Genomic DNA, 15,131 nt, shown 5'->3' with positions numbered 1-15,131 from the left:
ACGTGGAGAAAAACTGCAGCAGGCGACGGTGCAGAGGGACCTCGGGGTCCTTGTGCATGAGTCGCAAAAACCCAGACTGCAGGTGCAGCAGGTGGTCAGGAAGGCGAATGGGATGCTGGCCTTCATAGTGAGGGGGATTGAATATAAAAGTAGGGAGGTCCTGCTGCGGCTGTATAGGGCATTGGTGAGGCTGCAGCTGGAGTACTGTGTGCAGTTTTGGGCGCTGTACTTACACAAGGATATTTTGGCCTTGGAGGGAGTGCAGAGGAGGTTTACTAGGCTGATGCCGGAGTTGAGGGGGTTGAGCTATGAGGAGAGGCTGAATAAATTAGGCTTGTACTCGTTAGAGTTTAGAAGAATGAGGGGAGATCTCATTGAGACGTATAAGATGATGAATGGGATGGATAGGATAGAGGTGGAGAGACTCTTCCCGCTCAGAAAGGATAGTAGGACTAGAGGGCATAGCCTCAAGATAAAGGGGGGGCGGTTTAGAACGGAGTTGAGGAGGAACTTCTTCACTCAAAGGGTGGTGAATCTCTGGAATTCTCTGCCCGTTGAAGTGGTGGAGGCTACCTCGCTAAATATTTTTAAGACTCGGGTTGATGGGTTTTTGATAAGAGAGGGGATTAAGGGTTATGGGGAGAGGGCGGGAATGTGGAACTGAGCCAAGACAGATCAGCCATGATCTTTTTGAATGGCGGGGCAGGCTCGAAGGGCTAGTTGGCCTACTCCTGCTCCTATTTCTTATGTTCTTTTACTCTTCACTTATTTGTAGAACACCTTGGGATTCTCCTTAATCTTACCTGCCAAGGCCTTCTCATGTCCCCTTCTGGCTCTCCTAATTTCCTTTTTAAGCTCCTTTCTACAAGCCTTATACTCCTCTAGATCCTTAACATCTCCTAGCTCTCTGAACCTTTTGTATACCTTCCTTTTCTTCCTGACTAGGTTCATCACAACCTTCGTGCACCACGGTTCCCGCGACCTACCAAAACCTCCTTGTCTCATCGGAACGTTATCGTGCAGAGCTCCAGTCAAACATTCCTTGAAAATCCGCCACCTTCCTTCAGTACTTTTCCCCAAGAACACCTCCTTCCAGTTTACTCGTCCAATTATCTGCCTGATGTCTTCATATTTCCCCTTACTCCAGACAAACACCTTCCTAGCCTGCCTGATCTTATCTCTTTCCAATGCTATTGTGAAGGAGATAGAATTATGATCTCCATCCCCGAGATGCTCTCCCACCGAGAGATCCGACACCTGTCCTGGTTCATTAGCCAGCACCAGGTCAAGTACAGCCTCTCCTCTCGTAGGCTTATCCACGTGTTGTGTCAGGATTCTCGGAGGCTATTTCCCAGGGCTGAAATGGTCGCTACGAGAGGACACAGGTTTAAGGTGCTGGGAAGCAAGTACAGAGGAGATATCAGGGGTAAGTTTTTCACTCAGAGGGTGGTGACAGAGTGGAATCGGCTGCCGTTGGTGGTGGTAGAGGTGAACTCGCTGGGGTCTTTTAAGAGACATTTGGATGAGTACATGGGACTTAATGGGATTGAGAGTTATAGAAAGGCCTGGTCGGTATGGATGTGATCAGCACAACTTGTGGGCCGTAGGGTCTGTTTGTGCTGTAGTGTTCTATGTTCTACAACCATCTGGCTTTTGTGAAGAAGCCAATTTTGTATCCATTTAGATACCTCGCCCTGGATTCCATGAGATTTAACCTTACGCAACAACCTACCATGCGGTACCTTGTCAAAGGCCTTGCTAAGTCCACGTAGACAACATCAACTGCACTGCCCTCATCTTCCTCCTTGTTACCCCTTCAAAAAACTTGGTGACATGGTAGAAAAATCACTGAAGGTTGGCATGCAGGTACAGCAGATGGTGAGGAAAGCTAATGGCATGCTGGCCTTCATAGCAAGAGGATTTGAGTACAGGAGCAGGGTGTCTTGCTGCAGTTATACAGGGCCTTAGTGAGGCCACACCTTGAGTATTGTGTGCAGTTATGGTCTCCTAGTCTGAGGAAGGACATTCTTGCAATTGAGGGGGTCTAGTGAAGGTTCACCAGAATTCTGGAATGGCAGAACTGACATCTGAAGAGAAACTGCATTGATTGAGCTTGTACTCACTGGAATTTAGAGTAATGAGAGGGGATCTCATACAGATATATAAAATCCTGATGGGACTGTCAGTTAAGACTCACATTCCAACCATTGGCAAGATTAGGGCCAGTTACAGACAGTAGAGGGAAGTTGTGTGTGGAACCGGAGGAGATTGGAGAGGCGTTGAACCAATATTTCTCTTCGGTGTTCACGCAAGGGGACATGAATGTAGCTGAGGAGGACACTGGGGTGCAGGGGTGTAAAATAGATAGTATTGCAGTTGATCCGGGGATGTGCTGGATATTTTAGAGGGTTTGAAAATAGATAAGTCCCCTGGTCCGGATGGGATTTACCCTAGGATTCTCTGGGAGGCAAGAGAAGTGATTGCGGAGCCTCTGGCTCTGATCTTCAGGTCGTCGTTGGTCTCTGGTATAGTACCGGAAGATTGGAGGACAGCAAATGTTGTCCCATTGTTTAAGAAGGGGAGAAGAGACTTCCCTGGGAATTATAGACCGGTGAGTCTTACTTCTGTGGTGGGTAAGGTTTTGGAAAGGATTATTAGAGACAGGATTTATAGTTATTTGGAGAGTAATGAATTGATTAGAGACAGTCAGCATGGTTTTGTAGCGGGTAGGTCGTGCCTTACTAACCTTATCGAGTTCTTTGAGAAAGTGACCAAAGAGGTGGATAGGGGTAAGGCAGTTGACGTGGTGTATATGGATTTTAGTAAGGCGTTTGATAAGGTTCACCATGGTAGGCTTCTGCAGAAAATGCAGATGTATGGGATTGGGGGTGATCTAGGTAATTGGATCAGGAATTGGCTAGCAGATAGGAGACAGAGGGTGGTGGTTGATGGTAAATATTCGTCATGGAGTTCGGTTACGAGTGGTGTGCCTCAGGGATCTGTTTTGGGGCCACTGCTGTTTGTAATTTTTATTAATGATCTGGATGAAGGTATAGTTGGGTGGATTAGTAAGTTTGCTGATGACACCAAAGTCGGAGGTGTGGTAGATTGTGAGGAAGGGTGTCATAGTTTGCAGGGTGACTTAGAAAGGTTGCAGAGCTGGGCCGCAAGGTGGCGGATGGAGTTTAATGTGGAGAAGTGTGAGGTAATTCATTTCGGTAGGAATAACAGATGTGTTGAGTATAGGGCTAACGGGAGGACTTTGAATAGTGTGGAGGAGCAGAGGGATCTAGGTGTATGTGTACATAGATCCCTGAAAGTTGGGAATCAAGTAGATAAGGTTGTTAAGAAGGCATACGGTGTCTTGGCGTTTATTGGTAGGGGGATTGAATTTAGGAGTCGCAGCGTCATGATGCAACTGTACACAACTCTGGTGCGGCCGCACTTGGAGTACTGTGTGCAGTTCTGGTCCCCACATTATAGGAAGGATGTGGAGGCTTTGGAGAGGGTGCAGAGGAGGTTTACCAGGATGTTGCCTGGTATGGAGGGGAGATCCTATGAGGAGAGACTGAGAGATTTGGGGTTGTTTTCGCTGGAAAGAAGGCGGCTAAGAGGGGACCTTATTGAAACATATAAGATGATTAGAGGTTTGGACAGGGTAGATAGTGATAGCCTTTTTCCTAGGATGGAGAAAGCTAGCACGAGGGGGCACGACTTTAAATTAAGGGGGGGTAGTTATAGGACTGATGTCAGGGGTAGGTTCTTTACCCAGAGGGTGGTGAGGGACTGGAATGCCCTGCCAGCTGCAGTTGTAAATGCGCCTAGTTTGGGGGCGTTTAAGAGATCTGTGGACAGGTTTATGGATGAAATGGGATTGGTTTAGATTAGTGGGTTAGTGTTGTTTTTTTTTAAAAGCTGGTCGGCGCAACATCGTGGGCCGAAGGGCCTGTTCTGCGCTGTAATGTTCTATGTTCTACGTTCATTAGCTTGTAATAAAGTCTGTGTCTATATATGAACTGCTTGTGAACCCAACTCTCCACTCACCTGATGAAGGGACAGCACTCTGAAAGCTTGTGCTACCAAATAAACCTGTTGGACTTTAACCTGATGTTGTGAGACTGCTTACTGATGGGACTGGACAGACTAAATATGGGAAGAATATTTCCAATATTGGGGAAGTCCAGAACTAGGGGGTCACAGTCTAAGAATAAGGGGTAAGCCATTCAGGACTGAGATGAGAAAGGACTTCTCCACTCAATGTTGTGAACCTGTGGAATTCTTTCCCACAGAAAGATGTTGGGGCCAGTTCATTGTGCCGTAACTTTTCTCTGGTTCTAATGTGGAAAGTCGCCCTTGTCCAAAAATGTGCGGGTTAGGTTGATTGGCCATACTAAGAAATTGCCCCTTAGTGTCCAGGGATGCGTAGGTTAGAGGGATTAGTGGGTAAAACGTGTGGGGCTGTGGCAGTAGGGCCGGGGTAGGGATTGTGTTCGGTGCAGACTCGATGGGCCGAAAGGCCTCTTTCTGCACTGTAGGGTTCTATGATTCTGATTGTATATCCTATACATGAAAGAAAGGACAAATCCAACTTGGTCAATTACCGCCCAACAGTCTCCTCTCGATCATCAGTAAAGTGATGGAAGGTGTTATCGACAGCGCTATCAAACAGCACCTGCTCAGCAATAACCTGCTCAGTGACGCCCAGTTTGGGTTTCACCAGGGGGTCACTCAGCTCCTGACCTCATTACAGTCTTGGTTCAAACATGGACAAAAGAACTCCAGAATGACAGCCCTTTACATCATTTGACCTGGATTTGACCAAGTGTGGCATCAAGGAGCCTTGGCAAAACTGGAATCAATGGGTTTCAGGGGGAAATCCCTCTGCTGCTTAGAGTCACACATAGCACAAGGCGAGGTGGCTGTGGTGGTTGGAGGTCATCTCAGCTCCAAGGGTGGCATGGTGGCACAGTGGGCAGCACTGCTGCCTCACAGTGTCAGTGACCTAGCTCAATTCCGGCTTTGGGTCATTGTCTGTGTGGAATTTGCATGTTCGCCCCGTGTCTGCATGGGTTTCCTCCGAATGTTTGGGTTTCCTCTCACAGTCTAAAGATGTGCGAGTTAGGTGGATTGGCCATGCTAAATTCCCTCTCAGTATCTCAAGATGGATGAGCCATAGGGTTACAGGGATAGGGTGGGGAAGAGGGCCTGGATGAGATACTTTGTCAGAGTTTGTGTAGACATGACGGGCCGAATAGTCTATTCTGTGACCTATAACATCTCTGCACGAGTTCCTCAGGGTAGTGTCCTAGGTCCAACAATCTTCAGCTGCTTCATTAATAAACTTCCTTCCATCATAAGGTCAGAATTGGAGATGTTTGCTGATGACGGCACTTATGGCTTAGGCTGACTTCATAAAACACCTTGGAGTTTCTGACCTGGATTATAACACTTGACTTTAAATGTTCCACATTTGGTATTGGTTCATCATAAAATCTACACTTTTTACCAACCTTTTGGTCATTACCCTCACATCTCCTTATTTGTCTCAGTGTCAGAGTGTCTTCGAGAAAGCTCATGTGAAGTGCTTTGGGATCTTGTATTCTGAAGCTATTGAGAGGGTGTAGGGGAGATTTACAAGGATGTTGCCTGGATTGGGAGGCATGCCTTATGAAGATAGATTGAGGGAGATTGGTCTCTTCTCCCTGGAGAGACGAAGGTTGAGAGGCGATCTGATAGAGGTTTATAAGATGTTAAGAGGAATAGATAGGGTGGATTCTCGGAGGCTATTTCCCAGGGCTGAAATGGTCGCTACGAGAGGACACAGGTTTAAGGTGCTGGGAAGCAAGTACAGAGGAGATGTGAGGGTTAAGTTTCTCACTCAGAGGGTGGTGAGTGAGTGGAATCGGCTGCCGTCAGTGGTGGTAGAGGTGAACTCGCTGGGGTCTTTTAAAAGACTTTTGGATGAGTACATGGGATTTAATGGGATTGGGAGTTACATATAGTTCTATGGCTTGGTAGGTATGGATATGATCGGTGCAACTTGTGGGCTGAAGGGCCTGTTTGTGCTGTAGTGTTCTATGTTATGAGCGATAAAAACTATAACATCTTGTCATTATTTTTGAACAAACTTTACCCATTCCAACTCTTGACCCTTGATCTTTTCCCTTTAGCCTATCCTGGACCTCTGTCCCCACCTATTATGGTGGATGATTGGTCAGATGCTGCTCTGAGATGGGCTGCTGGTCTCTGATTGGAGTGTTAGCCGATTGGAGTGTTAGACCGTTAGCCTAGACCATTGCTGTGTGTTGGGTGTTTGCTGCTGCCTATCATCACTCACCGGGTAGATGTTGTCATTGACGATACATTCGCAGTAGGCTGCAGTAACACATTGTCCTGAGCTGTTCCTGTATCTGCCGGCCTCACACACACATCCCTGTCCAGAAGTGCAGTTCAGTCCCATCACTGAGTAAACATCTTGGCACGATCTTTCACATCTGAAGGAGTCGGCTGTCTCTCCACTCCAAATCTCACCCTCACGACATTCTAAGGTTTATATATTTCATGTTAATACATACATTCCCAACCACCAATCCCATAGCAACCCAGTGATACAGGTTAACTGCCAAACTTTAGGCCAAAATGCAAAAACTAAATTCAGGCAATTTCAGAAAAACATTGAGAGTGGGAATAAAGAGAGGTCAAAGATCAAGAATTGGAAAGTAGCTTATTTCAAAGCAGAGATACAGAGAGCACGGTAAGAACGGACCATCTTCTGGTGGGTTTGGGTGCTCATGTGAGTGAGGGTTATTGTGAGTGGAGGGGCAGGACTTACTGAGATGTGTTTGGGGATTATTAAGAGTGTTGGGTGAGGGTCATAACATAAGAACATAAGAAATAGGAGCAGGAGTAGGCCATCTAGCCCCTCGAGCCTGCCCCGCCATTCATTAAGATCATGGCTGATCTGTCGTGGCTCAGTTCCACATTCCCGCCCTCTCCCCATAACCCTTAATCCCCTCGCTTATCAAAAACCCATCAACCCGCGTCTTAAATATATTTAGCGAGGCAGCCTCCACCACTTCAACGGGCAGAGAATTCCAGAGATTCACCACCCTTTGAGTGAAGAAGTTCCTCCTCAACTCCGTTCTAAACTGCACACCCTTTATCTTGAGGCTGTGCCCCCTAGTCCTACTGTCCTTTCTGAGCGGGAAGAGTCTCTCCACCTCTATCCTATCCATCCCATTCATCATCTTATACGTCTCAATGAGATCTCCCCTCATTCTTCTAAACTCTAACGAGTACAAGCCTAGTTTATTCAGCCTCTCGTCATAGCTCAACCCCCTCAACTCCAGTATCAGCCTAGTAAACCTCCTCTGCACTCCCTCCAAGGCTAAAATATCCTTGCATAAGTGCGGCGACCAAAACTGCACACAGTACTCCAGCTGCGGCCTCACCAATGCCCTATACAGCTGCAGCAAGACCTCCCTACTTTTATATTCAATCCCCCTCGCTATGAAGGCCAGCATCCCATTTGCCTTCCTGACCACCTGCTGCACCTGCAGGCTGGGTTTTTGCGACTCATGCACAAGGACCCCAAGGTCCCTCTGCACCATCGTCTGCTGCAGTTTTTCACCACGTAAGTAATAATCCTTCCTACCATTATTCCTACCAAAGTGGACCACCTCGCACTTGCCAACATTAAATTCCATTTGCCAGTTCCTGGCCCATTCGCCCAGCCTACCTAGATCCTTCTGCAGACTCTCCACACCCTCCGCGCAATTTGCCGTTCCACCAATCTTGGTGTCATCAGCAAATTTCGACACCATACACTCGGTTTCCTCCTCCAGATCATCTATATAAATGGTAAAAAGCTGAGGCCCCAGCACCGACCCCTGGGGCACTCCACTAGTCACCATCCGCCAATCCGAATAGCACCCATTAACCCCCACTCTCTGCCTCCTATTTGACAACCAATCCCCTATCCACGCTAACACCCTACCCCCAACTCCATGCCCCCGACCTTCTGTAATAACCTCTTGTGAGGTACCTTGTCATACGCCTTCTGAAAATCAAGAAAGACCACATCCACCAGCTCTCCTCTATCCACCGCCCTAGACACATCCTCATAGAACTCCAATATTTCCTCCTTGATGACGGATTCTAACATTTTACCTACAACAGAGTGACATGAGTGTGACATGAATAGCAGTCACTGATAGTTGGAGTGGGAGCCATAGTGTGAAGGGTGAGAGCTACTGAATGGGGAGTTAGGGTTATTGATAGCGGGGATGGGGGTTGCTGAATGTGGGAGGGGCCTTGTATTCCTCTGTAGCTTTGATATGAATTATTCTTACCTTCGCAGTTTGATTCTGAGCATTGGAAAACTCCTCTCTGACAGACACTGCAAAAAAAAACCCCTCAAACAGTAAAACTCATCAGAATTGTGAGATATTGGATATTTTTTAAGACTATACCATAAAGTCACAGTCATCGAGTCACAGCAGAAAAGGCCATTCAGCCCATTGAGCCTGCACCGACAATAACTACCACGAAAGTCACATTAATCCCATTTTCCTGCACTGTCCTATATCCCTGAGTGTTAGGATATTTCAAGGGCTGATCCAAATGTTTTCTAAAGATTGTAAGGTTTCCGGCCTCCACTACCTCCCCAAGCAATACATTCCAGATTCCCACCACCCTGAGTGAATTTTATTTTTCTCAAATCCCCTCTGAATTAGTCAGAGGAGATTTACCAGGATGTTGCCTGGTATGGTGGAAGGTCTTATGAGGAGAGGCTGAGGGACTTGAGGCTGTTTTCATTAGAGAGAAGATGGTTAAGAGGTGACGTAGAACACAAGAACATAAGTAATAGGAGCAGGAGTAGGCCATCTAGCCCTTCGAGCCTGCCCCGCCATTCAATAAGATCATGGCTGATCTGAAGTGGATCAGTTCCACTTTCCCGCTTTCTCCCCATAACCTTTAATTCACTTGACTATCAGAAACCTATCTACCCATGACTTAAACATATTCAACAAGGTAGCCTCCACCACTTCAGTGGGCAGAGAATTCCAGAGATTCACCACCCTTTGAGTGAAGAAGTTCCTCCTCAACTCTGTTCTAAACTTCCCCCCACCCCTCCCTTATTTTGAGGCTGTGCCCTCTAGTTCTGATTTCCTTTCTGAATGGAAAGAATCTCTCAACCTCTACCCTATCTAGCCCCTTCATCTACCCTGTCTAGCACCTATCTAGCCCCTATCTACCCTGTCAGAGGTAGGTTCTTTACTCAGAGGGTAGTAAGGGCGTGGAATGCCCTGCCTGCAGCAGTAGTGGACTTACCAACTTTAAGGGCATTTAAATGGCCATTGGATAAATATATGGATGATGTTGGAATAGTGTAGGTTAGATGGGCTTTAAATTGAATTCACAGGTCGGCACAACATCAAGGGCCGAAGGGCCTGTACTGTGCGGTAATGTTCTATGTTCTACGTCACCTCCTCAAAATTCTCCCTTTAGAAACTCATGCTGGCTCTCCCTATTCAATCCACATTTTTCAATCTGACTAATTCTGCCCAAAATAATTGTTTCTAGAACCTTCCCACCGTATTATTAATTTGACATCAGTAGTTCATCTTTCATAGAACATGGAACATAGAACACTACAGCACAAACAGGCCCTTCGGCCCACAAGTTGCACCGATCATATCTATACCTACCAAGCCACAGAACTATCTGTAACTTGCAATGCCATTAAATCCCATGTACTCATCCAGAAGTCTTTTAAAAGACCCCAGCGAGTTCACCTCTACCACCACCGAAGGCAGCCGATTCCACTCACTCACCACCCTCTGAGTGAAAAACTTACCACAACATCTCCTCTGTGCCTACTCCCCAGCACCTTAAACCTGTGTCCTCTCGTAGCGACCATTTCAGCCCTGGGAAATAGCCTCCGAGAATCCACCCTATCTATTCCTCTCAACATTTTATAAACTTCTATCAGGTCGCCTCTCAACCTTTGTCTCTCCAGGGAGAAGAGACCAATCTCCCTCAACCTATCTTCATAAGGCATGCCTCCCAATCCAGGCAACATCCTTGTAAATCTCCTCTGCACCCTCTCAATAGCTTCCACATCCTTCCTGTAGTGAGGCGACCAGAACTGCGCACAGTACGCCAAGTGAGCTCTGACAAGGGTCTTATAAAGTTGCAGCATTATCTCCCGACTCCTAAACTCAGTCCCTTGATTAATGAAGGCCAGTACACCATACGCCTTCTTGACCACATCCTCCACCTGCGAGGCCGATTTAAGAGTCCTATGGACTCGGACCCCAAGATCCTTCTGCTCTTCAATGCAGCTGAGACTCCTACCCTTGATATTGTACTCCTGCATCCCGTTGGTCCTGCCAAAACGGACCACTACACATTTATCTGTGTTGACGTCCATCTACCACTTCTCCGCCCAGTTTTGCATCCTATCTGTGTCCCGCTGCAACTTCTGACATCCCTCCAGACTATCCACAACACCACCAACCTTCGTATCGTCGGCGAACTTACGAACCCATCCCTCCACTTCCTCATCCAGGTCATTTATGAAAATGACAAACAGCAAGGGTCCTAGAACAGATCCCTGGGGCACTCCACTGGTGACTGACCTCCATGCAGAAAAAGACCCATCCACAACCACTCTCTGCCTTCTGCAGGCAAGCCAGTTCTGGATCCACAAGGCCAAAGCCCCTTGGATCCCATGTCCTCTCACCTTCTCAAGAAGTCTTGCATGGGGGACCTTATCAAACGCCTTGCTGAAGTCCATGTAAACCACGTCCACCGCTCTTCCTTCGTCAATGTGTTCAGTCACATTTTCAAAGAACTCAACTAGGCTCGTAAGGCACGACCTGCCCTTGACAAAGCCGTGCTGGCTATTCCTGATCATTCTAAACTTCTCTAAATACTCATAAATCTTGTCCCTCAGAATCCTCTCCATCAACTTACCAACCACTGAGGTCAGACTCACCGGTCGGTAATTTCCCGGGCTATCCCAGTTCCCTTTCTTGAAAATAGGAACCACATCCGCAAACCTCCAATCCTCCGGAACCTCTCCCGTCTCCATCGACGACGCAAAGATCATCACCAGGGGCTCTGCAATCACCTCCCACAGTTACCTGGGGTACATCCCATCCGGTCCCGGCGACTTATCTATCTTGATAGAATTTAAAAGTTCTAACACATCCTCTTTCTTAATATCCACATACTCAATCTTTTCAGTCTGCCGCAAACCTGTAGTACAACCTCCCAGATCACTTTCCACCGTGAATACCGAGGCAAAGTACTCATTAAGCACCTCTGCCATTTCTTCCGGTTCCACACAGACTTTTCCCCCTTCACCTTTTATAGGTCCTATCCCTTCTTTTCTCATCCTTTTACTCTTCACATATTTGTAGAACACCTTGGGATTCTCCTTAATCTTACCCGCCAAGGCCTCCTCATGATCCCTTCTCTGGTGATTTTAAACAGTATTGTGAGTGACTGTTGTTTCTGTTTTTCATTGATCTAGCACCTGACACAATGTGGATGATCTCACTGAATGAACTAGTTTGTCAGCATCCATGCTCATATTTTGGAGCTTTTCCAGTTACTATTCCAGAGCCAATCAGCCTGGCCAAACTCACCACGTGTTACAGCGGTGATGGATTGTTGTTCCAGCTGCATAATCCCTCTCCCGATCCTCACTGGAAATGTTAGTGATCCATGGGATTGATGAATTCAGTAAGGAACACCGACATTCCTCAGGCAACACGCACATCTCATCCTGCAGAACCTGGTCAACAATAATGACAATAATAATGCACTGTGAGATGACAGTATCTGATAACTCACACAGGGGAACTGAAGGTCCACTAATCCTGCAGGGCAAGTTGACAGGGTGGTTTAAAAAGAAATCAGCTGTTTTCGTTTATAAATAGCAGAACCAAGCGAAGCAAAGAGATCATGGTAGAACTTTGTAAATGACTGGTTAGGCCATGGCTGAAATATTCATTTGTGGGATGTGGGTAAGGAATGTGCCACATGAATTGCCCATGTTTAAAAGGAGGGAGTGAACCAATCTACTTCCTACCCTTCAGGAAGATTGTGTGAGGCCTTATCAAAAGTCTTGATGAAGTCCAAGTATCAAATCCAATCCCCTCATCGACACACCTGATCACCTCTTTGAAAAATATGGTCTGCTATGACTTTCCCTGAACAAATCCATGCTGATATGTTTTTGATTAATTCCTGCCTCTCCAAATGCAGAATAATTATGTTTCCCAGAATTGCTTCCAGTAGTTTCCCCACCACTCAGGTTAGACTGACTGGCCTGGTTTATCCTTTCCTTCCTTCTTGAATAATAGTCCCACATTGACTGTCCTGCAGTTCTCCAGCCTGTGGCCAAAGAGGAATTGAAAATTATTGCCAATGCCCCTGCTATTTCCTCCCTTGCTTCACTTAACAGCCTGGGATATAGAAGCGGATACAATTTTGTCCTTTAAAAAGCATTTATACAGTTACATGGGCAAGATGGGTATAGAGGGATATGGGCCAAACACGGGCAATTGGGACTAGCTTAGAGGTTAAAAAAAGGGGTGGCATGGATAAGTTGGGGTGAAGGGCCTATTTCCATGCTGTAAACCTCTATAACACTGTGACTCTATCTCTTCCGGGGCTGGAGGGACCTGTACAAGAAGTACAGATTGCATCTAAACTGGAAGGACATAAATACTGAAAGTATTCAGGAGGAATTCCTCATTCAATATGTGGATGGCCCGACTAGAGAAGGGGCAAAACTTGTCCTAGAAGATTGGGAAAGCTTTAAAAAAAACAAAGAACTACGAAGAAAGCGATAAAGAAAGGAAAGATAGATTATGAAGCTAAACTAGCTCAAAATATAAAAAAGATAGTAAAAGTTTTTACAAATATATAAAAAGGAAGAGAGTGGCTAGAGCGAATGTTGGAAGATGTAACGAGTGCGGTTGACAGAGGGGAACCGGTGGATGTGGTGTTTTTAGATTTCCAGAAGGCGTTCGATAAGGTGCCTCACAAAAGGTTGCTACAGAAGGTTAGGGTGCATGGAGTTGGGGGTAAAGTGTTAGCTGGATTGGGGATTGTCTATCTAACAGGAAGCAGAGAGTTGGAATAAATAGGGGCTTTTCTGATTGGCGGTTGGTGACTAGTGGCGTGCCGCAGGGATCGGTGCTGGGGCCTCAACTGTTTACCATATACATAGACGATCTGGAGGAGGGGGCTGAGTGTAGGGTAACAAAATTTGCTGATGACACGAAGATGACTGGAAAAGCGAATTGCGTGGGGGACGTGGAAAGTCTGCAGAGAGATTTGGATAGGCTGAGTGAGTGGGCAAGGACCTGGCAAATGGAGTATAACATTGGCAAGTGTGAGGTTATCCACTTTGGAAGAAATAATAGTAACATTAAATATTATTTAAATGGTGAAAAATTACAACATGCTACAGTGCAGAGGGACCTGGGGGGGTCCTTGTGCACGAATCGCAAAAACCCCATCTGCAGGTGCAGCAGGTGATCAAGGCGGCGAATGGGATGCTGGCCTTTATAGCGAGGGGGATAGAATATAAAAGCAGGGGGGACTTGCTGCAACTGTACAAGGCACTGGTGAGGCCGCAACTAAAGTACTGTGTCCGATTTTAGTCCCCTTATTTGCGAAAGGATATATTGGCCTTGGAGGGAGTACAGAGAAGGTTCACCAGGCTGATACCAGAGATGAAGGGGTTAGCTTGTGAGGAGAGATTGTGTAGATTGGGCCTGTACTCTTTAGAGTTTAGAAGGCTGAGAGGGGAATCTTACACAGACATATAAGATAATGAAGGGGCTAGATAGGGTAGTAGAGGTAGAGAGTTACTTTCCACTTAGAAAGGAACTAGAGGGCACAGCCTCAAAATAAGGGGCGCTTAGAATATTGTTGAGGAGGAACTTCATCTCTCAGAGGGTGGTGAATCTCTGGAATTCTCTGCCCATTGAAGTGGTGGAGGCTACCTCGTTGAATATGTTTAAGTCACAAGTAGATAGATTTCTGATAGACAAGGGAATTAAGGGTTATGGGGAGCAGGCGGGTAAGTGGAACTGATCCCTTCAGCTCAACTATGATCTTATTGAATGGTGGGGCAGGCATGAAGGGCTAGATGGCCTACTCCTGCTCCTATTTCTTATGTTCTAATGTACCTCCTCTTGGGAAATAAGGAAGGGCAGGTGAGAAAAGTGTTAGTGAGGGATCACTTTGGGACCAGTGACCATACTTCCATTAGTTTAAGGTAGCTATGTAAAATGATAGGTCTGGCCCAAAAGTTAAAACTTTAAATTGGGGCAAGTCCAATTTTGATGGTATCAAACCTTCACAAGCTTTCGAGGTTCCCCTCTTCGTCAGGTGAATGGAGAGTACTGGCATCAGACAGAGCATATACTGATTGCGAATCTTTACACCTAACCTGCTATTCAAGTCTTAAAGTGGCCACTTTAAAGATTCGCATTCTAATCAGTAATCTGTAAACTGTCTGTGCTGTTATATGCTCTGTCTGAGGCCAGTAGTCTCCATTCACCTGACAAAGAGGGAAACCTCGAAAGCTTGTAAATTTACTATCAAATAAATCGGTTGGACTTAAACCTGGTGTTGTCAGACTTCTTGCTGTGACAATCCTTGTGGACAGTAAGGACCCAAAGATCAAAGCCAAAGCCTCCACAATCTCATCCCTTGCCTTCCATAGTATCCTAGGATGTATCCCATCTGGCCCAGGGGACTTATCCACTCACAGATTTTTCAAAATTGCTAATACATCTTCCCTCAGAACATCTATCTCCTCCATCCTATCAGCCTGTATCACACTCACATCCTCAAAAACATGTCCCCTCTCCTTAGTGAGCACTGAAGAAAAGTATTCATTCAACGCCTCACCTATCTCTTCTGACTCCATGCACAAGTTCCCACTACTATCATTGACTGGCCCTAACCTCACACTGGTCATTCTTTTTTCACATGACAGTAAAAAGCTTTGGGGTTTTCTTTTACCCAACCCGCCAAGGACTTCTCATGCCCCCTCCTGGCTTTCCTAAGCCCTTTCTTTAACTCATTCCTTGCTACCT

General features: G+C 46.3%; 1 protein-coding gene across 1 annotated transcript in view; it reads right to left on the bottom strand.

Annotated features, from left to right (window-relative positions):
- sspo (SCO-spondin) overlaps window positions 1-15,131 on the bottom strand; it is a gene marked incomplete at its 5' end in the record, with an annotated part of 592,643 nt that overhangs the window by 73,143 nt on the left and 504,369 nt on the right. Inside the window, 3 exons of the mRNA XM_080183006.1 lie at window positions 6,338-6,543; window positions 8,352-8,398; window positions 11,658-11,806. Of these exons, the coding sequence (XP_080039132.1) occupies window positions 6,338-6,543; window positions 8,352-8,398; window positions 11,658-11,806 (402 nt within the window). The remainder of the gene's footprint in view (window positions 1-6,337; window positions 6,544-8,351; window positions 8,399-11,657; window positions 11,807-15,131) is intronic.

This window comes from Carcharhinus amblyrhynchos, unplaced genomic scaffold, assembly GCF_965287045.1.
Source record: "Carcharhinus amblyrhynchos unplaced genomic scaffold, sCarAmb.v2.hapA chromosome_114, whole genome shotgun sequence".
In the NCBI taxonomy this organism is placed as follows: Eukaryota; Metazoa; Chordata; class Chondrichthyes; order Carcharhiniformes; family Carcharhinidae; genus Carcharhinus; species Carcharhinus amblyrhynchos.
This window is presented reverse-complemented; position numbering and strand designations above follow the sequence as displayed.